At 35.8% G+C, this 9654-nt stretch overlaps 1 protein-coding gene and 1 pseudogene across 1 annotated transcript; both read left to right on the top strand.

Annotated features, from left to right (window-relative positions):
* The first annotated feature begins 1983 nt into the window (after positions 1-1983).
* LOC121140281 (olfactory receptor 140-like) lies at positions 1984-4492 on the top strand. The gene is made up of 2 exons (XM_040744973.1): positions 1984-2888; positions 4417-4492. Exons 1-2 carry the CDS (start codon positions 1984-1986, stop codon positions 4490-4492), a joined length of 981 nt encoding a protein of 326 aa, XP_040600907.1.
* A 3466-nt stretch (positions 4493-7958) lies between these two features.
* On the top strand, positions 7959-8936 carry LOC101829570 (annotated as a pseudogene).
* Positions 8937-9654: the final 718 nt, after the last annotated feature.

Genomic DNA, 9654 nt, shown 5'->3' with positions numbered 1-9654 from the left:
CATGCCTCTGCCTCCTGAGTGCTGGGATTAAAGGCATGGGCCATCATCACCTGACTCCATGTTTGTTTTGTAAATATATTTATTTTAGGGTTTATTTCTAGGGTTAATATTGGAAAATTGTAAATAAGGCTAAAACAGTTTTAATTTCTCCAAGTCAGGGTGCTCAATCTTGTCAATGCTATGAAACTTTAATACAGTTTCTCCTCATGTGATAACTTCCAATCATGAAATTATTTCATTGTCACTTCACAACTGTAATTTTTCTACTCTTATGAATATCTGATATGCAGGATTTCTGATATGTAACCACCAAAAGGGTTTTGGCCTGCATGTCGCGAACCACAGTTGCAAGCTGATACAAAGGTCACTGTCATCTTGGGTATGTGTCTTGCTCTCTCTCCAGACATGTTGATTCAAGTAAGAGATACAGTGATGCTACAGCATGCCATTCTTACAAATGTGTGAAAATTTCATCTTGAATAATAAAAGCAGAAGTATATTATCCCCTTTAACATAGAAAATATGAAATGTATTTTATAGATATGCTTTCTTATTATTTCTTGGGAAATTTGTGTCACAATGTATTTCACATATTCTACAGTTACATTTATATCCTTATCCAAAAGTGATGTATAGTGCATGACTGGTAAAGAACTGAGAACATGAAGATTAAAACTACATAGAAATGGGAAGGACACATGCTTTTCTAGATAGATGATGCTTAATGACAAAATGTCAGGAGTGGGATCACTTCAGGCTATCAACATAGACAATTTTATAGTCTTCATATAGGAAAACATGCACATAGATATACATATATGTGGGTTCAACAAATATTTACTGGGTAATTACCAAATAGATGCTAGTTCATAGCAATTATCATATATGTGTGTATAAGCATGTTATTTTATCTTATGGAGTAGTCAGTTTCTTTCCACTTTCATTTTAAACTTCTATTTAAAAAAATTTAAAATAAGTGTTTCTTTTCCATAGTAAGTCTTCATGTTTTTGAAAACCTAAATAAAATTATTTTCCAAGTCAATTGAAACTATGTATTTATTAAAGATGATTATTCTAAATTGGTTGCCCAATAACAAACATACATACAGTGTGTATTTATATATTACATGTATTATGTATTAATTTATATATTAAATATTAATTAATGCACAATTACAATTTTATATATTACATATAGCATATTACATATGCATTATGCATTCTGTTATTTATTAGGTGATATATTATATATCAATTAATGCATATTTATATATTATATATTGATATGTTATATATAAAGAAAAGAGGCTATGATAAAGAAATAGTTGGGGAACACAATTTGAAGAATAAACTATATTTGTAGCCAACACTTAACTGCATGGAAGGTGAATAGCACAAAAATTCTTCTTTCTTATTTTGTTTAAAGTTACTTTTCATTTTATATATCAAAGCTAGTTCTCCCTCCCTCCCCTTTTCCCACGCCTATTCTTCCTCCCTTCCTATTCCTCATCTACTTCTTAGAGGTGGTGAGGCCTTCCTTGGAGAGTCAACAAAGTCTAGCATACCAAGTTGAAGCAGCACCAAGCACCTCCTCCATATATCAAGGCTGAACAATGTATCCCAAGATAGGAAATGGGCTTGAAAAAGTAAGTTCATGCAACTGGGATAGGTCCTGGTGCCACTGCTAGGCCATCCCCAACAGATCAAGCCATATAACCGTCACCCAAATTCACAGGGTATAGTTTGGTTTTATGCAGGTTCCCCAGCTGGTGGTCCATAGTCTGTGAATTTCCACTAGCTCCTGTCAGCTCTCTGTGTGGTTTTCAATATCATGCTCTTGATCGCCTTGTTCATTTCATCCCTCCACAGTTACAGAAAGCACTATTGCTGTGGTGTGAACATCAGATGACAAATACATTCAGGATTAATTACCTACCTTTATGTTTCTGTAGGGAGTTCAGATCTTGAGGTGTTATTTCCTGAATGGAGCTCCACAGGCCTCAGAGTAACGTGACTGAATTTGTTCTCTTGGGACTCACACAGAATCCACGCTTGCAGAAAATACTGTTCATTGTCTTTTTGCTTGTTTTCCTATTTACCGTGTTGGCTAATCTACTTGTTGTCATCACTATCTCCTTCAGCCCCACCCTTTCAGCACCTATGTACTTCTTTCTCACTTACTTGTCCTTCATAGATGCCTTCTACACCTCTGTCACCACACCCAAAATGATAGTTGACCTGTTGTACCAGAGGAGAACCATATCTTTGGGTGGCTGTCTGTCTCAGCTCTTTGTGGAGCATTTCCTAGGAGGATCAGAGATTATCCTCCTCATTGTTATGGCCTATGACCGATATGTGGCCATATGCAAACCTCTACATTATGTCACTATCATGCAACAAGGGCTCTGCAGACTCCTCGTTGTGATAGCCTGGGTTGGAGGAATCCTGCATGCCACCATGCAAATATTTTTTATGATCAATCTGCCCTTCTGTGGCCCCAATATCATTGATCACTTCATGTGTGATCTCTTCCCGTTATTGAAACTTGCTTGTAGAGACACCCACAGGCTGGGTATGATAGTGGCTGCCAACAGTGGGGCCATGTGCTTGCTCATATTTACCATGCTCTTTATCTCATACATAGTTATCCTGCAATCCTTGAAATCTCATAGTTCTGCAGGGAGAAATAAAGCCCTCTCCACGTGCGGCTCTCACTTCACTGTGGTTGTTCTCTTCTTTGTGCCTTGCATATTTACTTACATGCGCCCTGTGACCACCTACTCTGTGGACAAGCTGGTGACTGTGTTCTTTGCCATCATCACTCCCATGCTAAACCCCATCATTTACACAGCAAGAAATGCAGAGGTAAAGAATGCTATGAAGAGTTTGTTGAAGAGGAGAGTAACAACCTGTTCCACATGACAAGAAGGTGGTGATGCAGATAAGCTACTGGCATTGTGTTTGTGGTAAACTGTGAAAGAGAATTTACAAATTTCACAGATTGTTAGCAAGTAGTAAAAACAAAACTTCCCACAACAGTGTTTTGGGGCACTTATTAGCTGCTAGGCCTTCTGTGAACCTTTAATAATGTTTACTGTGTGCTTTGTTTTCAAGGTTAAAATATTAATATTCATAGAGTCTTGATTTCTAATAAAAAACACCAGGTATACACTTTTAATAATTTTGGAGAATTTCTTTTCTAGAGTCACCATTAAGAATTTAATATTTTCATACATTTATTACTTGGGTGACACTGACTTAGAGGCAGAACTTAAAGTAAATTTTGCATAGAACGTGGTAACAAAAAAAAAATAGATAAATAGGAATTAGACATTTGAGGAACAAAAGAAAATTTGGCTTGTTTTTAATGTCATGTGTATTTTGTATTATTTATGCAAAAAATATTAAACTGTAGTAGAGCAAGTATGTAAAAGGAAGAAGAAAGAATTTCTGACCTGTTATTGCCCAATCCTAGCCCCCAAGGATGAAATATATGTAGAAATTTTGAAATTACTCCAAATTTGTTCTTATTTTTCAAATATTATCATGGTTAAATATTTTTTAGGATATAAAAGATAGGTACATTTTCCCTCTTCATAGCTAGAGTAGCCATTTGTAGCAATAAGAGAAAATATTCATCCATTTTATCACACTGATATATGATTTTCTCATGCTATTACTTCGTATGTATGATTCATATGTTTATACTAAATGCCTTAAAATCTAACAGAAACATCCACTTAGGTAGATGGCCTAGGATCTAAACTGATCATTTTAATGACACTGTATCCATCTTACAAAGAAGGTAATTGAAGTTGAGAAATGCTTTTACATCAAGTCAGCTTCAGGTTTCAAATACAGTTTCTCACTCTCAGTCTTCCATTTGTCAAAGAAAGAACAAAATTCATGGTATGTTTATACAAAAAGATAAGGAATTGGTACATATTGTTGGTGTGTCCCTTTACCCTTTGAGGAAATGTCATTTTTTTCTTTTTTTAGTCTTTTATTTATTTAATTTTGTCTTTTCTCAGTTGTAGCAATGTAAAGATGTTTCATATTATTACAGAAACACCTTTACAAATCCAAGATTCTTTCACTGTAGCCTCTCCATTCGTGCTTCATGAATATATCCCCTTTCTCAAATTTACTGTTCAGGGAGATATTTCTTCCATAATTTGAACATACTCTAATTGTGGACCTTGTACACTTGTTTTTGGAATGTGACCATCTGGTCTGCCTTAATGTTTGAATATATCAAATTATTAGAAAAATGACATTTTCCCTCACAAATCAAGCCTGGAAGATGAAACATTCAGCACTTAAGTTACTAAAATATAACATTCTAGTGAGGAATAAACATTTCAACAGACTCTAAGTTACGCTAATTGTCATTTACTTTGTCCTGTGATTACCTAGATATCATGAAAAGCCAGGGAAAAGGAGAAGTATTGAGACAATGTCCTCTATTCGAAGACAGGGTGTTTTCAGGTAGAATACCGAGGCTGATGACTTTGTCCTAAGTGATATACCAACTTCTTAGTGTATGAGTGAGTAAGTTAAGTAGACAATTTAAAAGCACAATTAGAAATTAAAAACATGTCAGACAAGCTCAGGGGATGGACTTTTGCTCCTTGTTAATAATTTTAAGAAATTTTATGGTATTTCTTATTAAACCAAGTAAATCTCAAAAACTGCTGCCATATGATTATATATAGTGAAGAAATAATAGCCAAGTCCAGGGGCAGAAAGATTGTAAGATTTGGGATAATTAGAGAAATGATGTTATTTAGATAGAGGGGCTAGTTAACAAGAGGGTTGGCAGGGGTAGGAGGAGTAATAGCAGAAGGTAATGGTGTATATATGATCACAATATAATACATATATACATACAAGCATACAATATATATATATTAAACAAAAGGAAATGTGTTGTGTTTTTCCTAAAATTCATAAGGAAAATAATGTTGGTATTTTATGTGTATTTCAATAATAATCTTAAAAGATAAGAATAACAGGACTGGAAAAAATGTTTAGGACAGAGTACTAACTAGGTAGCTAAGGTAAAAAAAATCCCTTTCCTCGATTCATTTCAAGTTGGATAAACCAATGTATGGACAATCATGTTCATGAAGGTAATAACTTACTTGTGAAATAAGAAACTGAAAAGCTCCTACTATGATCTATGACTTTCGATTGCTTTGTAGAGTATCATCTTGGCCTTGTTCCACTTTACTTCTGCTTCTGGGAAATTTCTCAATGGCATGGGGATAGATGGGAAATTACTGGTAGAGTGATTAGATTCTCAGTCAGTGGAGACATGGTCACATAGGAATGTGATTGAAATGAGGCAAATATGTATAGCTTAGCAATCTGTGCCTCTAGCAAATTATGCTCTGAACTATTTCCTCACAAGTCCATTACTTAAGAGACAATATTCTAATAGTGTTCCTTCTAAAATATGTTTTGGGGCAGCTTACTAATTAAGATCAAAATAAAACTAAATGGTAGACACAATGCTATGGGTGATTTTTGTGAGGTATTTTGCTGGCTGACTTTTGAGAATCTACAAAGAAAATTTCAAGTCCTTTCCAAACCACAAGCTGTTTCCTATATAGATACTGGGACACTCAGAACATCCAGCATTAATCTTCCTTTGAAGTCAGTAGAAACTCTACTGCTAACAAAGTCACTTCCTCCATGGTGGCTGGATTGCCTTACCCTGATCTGATTCATCACTATTCTCTAGAGGAACTGGCCCTGAGAACATGTGTACTGGCACTGGACTTTTGGTAAAAATGGCCCTAGATAAGTTCCCTCCATAATCTTTGCCTTTTACTTGCTTGGATCATCCGGTGAGTGGTTCTTGCACATCATAGAATTGACAAAAAATGAAACTGAAGATGCCTTAAAATTACTTGATAGAAATTGTGGCAATTAGTCTGAGAGATGGCATTTGAGGTTATTACAACAACTAAATTCCAAAATACAACTTTATTTCAAGTATGTTAAGTATTCACTTGTTTTATTTGTTTGTACAATTGGTCTCAGAATGGAGAGGTCTGAGCTACCAACATTTTACAGTTAAGATTCTTTTAAAACCAGTTCATAAGCATTGTGTGGTAGCAGTGGCTCAAAACCAAACTGTTGCATTCTTGTTCTTTCTTTTATATTGATGAAAGGATGGCATTTTTTGAGAAGACAAAGGATATAGTAAGCAGCAGATTGGGCTGTAGATTTATCAAATAAATGGATTTATCTGAGTTTCAGGACTTCTCACAGTCTTCAGTCTTGTTTTGCCATTAGCTTTTTTTTATTTTTTTATTTTTTGGTTTTACGAGACAGGGTTTCTCTGTATTGTTTTGGAGGCTGTCAGTCCAGCCTGGCCTTGAACTCACAGAGATCCGCCTGCCTCTGCCTCCCGAGTGCTGGGATTAAAGGCATGCACCACCACTGCCCGGCTGCCATTAGCTTTTATCTCCTGTAAATATTTTGCCTTTGTTTTCTTTTTTGAGTCATGTATTCACCATACATCTCAGAGTTCTCCAACTCATACTCTTCTTCCCTCAGAATCAACAAGGCTAAGATTAAATATGCATGACATTTCATTGCAGCTATCTCTTACAGTTTTATAGAAATTAGGAAAGAAAATTATAAAGATCTTAACACTGTTTCTTTAATCAGCCCCTGGCTCACATTGGCTTTGATTTCTATTGCTCATTCTGCTTCAGTGGCACTGAATAGTCATCTGTAAGGAGGTTTCCAGCATAAGAGAACTAAATCTGCTCACTCTGACACTGGGGTGTTTCTCCTGTACAAAGACACCAAACTTCCTGCAATATGTATGTACGCATGTGTGTATGTGTGTGTAGGCATGTGTGTTTGTATGCATGCAGACATTTTGTATTTATATGTATGTGGGATGTCATAAAAGTTGAAAAGGATCTATGAAACGGAAGAGGAGAAAAGGACAGTTTGTGACTAAATATAAAATTAGAACAGAAAGAAAACTAGTGAGGGGAAGAATGTTACAAGTGAGTGGCAAGGGTATGGTAGAGAGAAGCTGAGTAGGATCAACAAAACAAATTCTATATGATATTACCACAGTGAACTCCATTGCTTTTAAACTACTCAAAAATACATTATATTGACAGGTCAAAACTGCACAACCCACGAAATTGTCAACAAAATAAAACAAAAACCAATGAGTTTAGAAGGCCTCTTCCTTGTTAGATTATATACTTATGGTTCTTGATAAATGGAAATTTCCAGGCATATATAATCTTACAAGTCATAAAGGAGTATAATATAAACATTCAATAGCTATATCTATATAAATACCTATCTACCTATATATCTATATATAATACATGAATACTCACATACTTTCTGAATTCTTGAGTATGTTCAACGATAAATGAAGGTCAACAGCCTATCTGCAAGGTTTTCAAGAGCAGAAACCTAGGAAAGGGCTGAGCAGAAACAGCTGACATTGGGGAAACAGGAAATTCATTGGGAAACGTGAGACAGGAAAAGACAAATGTAAGTCCAGATAGCATTAAACAGATTAAGATTTATCAGTTTGCTCCTATTTAATACTATCTGACTTCCACCAAGGTATTAAAGGCATATTTTCTTCGGACTTTGTATGCTGTAGAACTCCAAAACAGGGATTATTGTTGCAGAATCAAGCTCCATAACAGAAAGTCTGAGTTGAATGATGGAGAGGATATAGACTTCTGGGGTTACAACAGAAGTTGCCATCATACATTATTGTTAGCATCTAACACATGGTAGTGTGTATAGTTAGTTAGAGAAAACAAAACAAAACAAGAAAGCTTAAGAGGGTGGAAACATGGGGTGCAAAAACATCCAGTTCATTGGATAGCTATTAATTAGAAGTAATACATTTTAATAGATGCTTCAGTGAAGAATTCCATGCTTTCACCAATTCACAACAAATGGAGAATCCAAAGAATGTGACTGAATTTATTCTTCTGAACATCACAAGGATTCCAGAGCTGAGAACAATCTTCTCTGCTTTGTTTATCATATACATGGCCAAACTGTTGGGAAACCTATTGATTGTGGTAACTATAACTATGAATCTGAATCTAAGATCCCCCATGTACTTTTTCCTCATTTCCTTATCCCTTTTGGATGTCATCTACTCTTCAGTTACTGCTCCCAAGTTGATTGTAGACTGTCTGTCTGAGAACATTACCATCTCCCTTGAAGGATGGCCCAGCCCTTTGCTGAGCACATTTTTGGTGGGGTAGAGATCATCCTTCTCATTGTGATGGCCTATGACCTCTATGTGGCCATCTGTAAACCTCTGCATTATATGACCATTGCTAGTCCTCGAGTGCTGTCTGATGGTGGGAGGAGCTGGGGTTGGAGGATATATTCATGCAACTATTCAGGTTCTCTTCATGTATCAAATACCATTTTGTGGCACCTATATCATTGATCATGTCATCTCTGACTTGTTTCCATTGTTTTAACTGGCCTGCATGGACACCCATATCCTGGGTCTCTTAGACATTATCAATAGTGTGGTGATGTGTATGACCATTTTCCTTACCCTCATCTCTTCCTATGTAGTCATCCTGTTTTCCCTGAAGTCTTGCAGCTCTGAAGGAAGGTGCATAGCCCTCTCCACATGTAGTTCTCACTTCAGAGTGGGTGTGCTGTTCTTTGTACTATGTATCTTCTTGTACAGGAGGCCTGCGGTCACTTGCCCCATAGACAATGACATGACTTTGTCTGCTACCATTGTTAAACCAATGTTAAATCCTTTGATCTATATCTTGTGGAATGCACAGGTGAAAAGTGTTTTGAGGAAAATGTGGATGAAAAGGGGCCCTGATTGCCATTGTATGACAAAGACAAAGAAATCTCTTGGAGATATACCTTCTTCATTAATTCCAGACCATTAGATACACATTAGAAGAGGCAACTTCCAAATTTAAAAGGCAGGTTCAATGCATCCTGCTTAATCCATCTCTGCCCATATCTTCAGCTCACCATACCAGCATATTTTGTAATACAGGTTCTCCCTCTCAATGCTTTGGGAACATCTGTGAAAACAAAAACTAAAGCAAAACAACCCATAGTGTGAACCTTTCACAGACTAGTGAATTTTCTTTGTTAAGTCTACTCTTGGATGAAATAAATTTTCAAAGGATTTGCTTTATTTTTACTGGCTGTTTAGTTATTAATTTATACTTTTCTATTTCCCTATAAACTCCTACATTAAAAGAGAGGCATTTCCTGATTTCCTCTAGTAATTTACTTCATTTATTGTAAACCTCTATATTCAGGTTATTTCTTTAAGATTCATGATCAGTATTTCTTTATAAATATTACTTGGATTACATGTTACGTTTCCCTGCTCACTTCTTAGTTCTTGTCACAGCAGGGATTGTGTTTCTCACTTCATGCTGTAACCCTAGTTAATGGAACACTCTTAGTCACCTAACATATGCTTAATAAATACTACTTGATGAGAATAAGTCTCAAAGACATTTAGGTATTAAAAGTTTGCAAATAAAGATGAAAAGCAAGTGAGCAGGGTGAACAAATACCAGCATTTTTGGATTTTTGACTTACATCATCACAAGCTTCCACATGTTCTGGTTTAAGGTGGTTTCTGTT

Source organism: Mesocricetus auratus, unplaced genomic scaffold (assembly GCF_017639785.1).
Source record: "Mesocricetus auratus isolate SY011 unplaced genomic scaffold, BCM_Maur_2.0 Super-Scaffold_100004, whole genome shotgun sequence".
NCBI classification, from domain to species: domain Eukaryota; kingdom Metazoa; phylum Chordata; class Mammalia; order Rodentia; family Cricetidae; genus Mesocricetus; species Mesocricetus auratus.
This window is presented reverse-complemented; position numbering and strand designations above follow the sequence as displayed.

What these genes read in the sequence shown, in the direction of transcription:
- LOC121140281 (XM_040744973.1), top strand. Translation starts at nt 1,984, where the DNA reads ATGGAGCTCCACAGGCCTCAGAGTAACGTGACTGAATTTGTTCTCTTG. An exon ending in AAGAATGCTATGAAGAGTTT is followed by an intron (nt 2,889 to 4,416) that starts GTTGAAGAGGAG and finishes GTGATTACCTAG; the next exon opens with ATATCATGAAAAGCCAGGGA.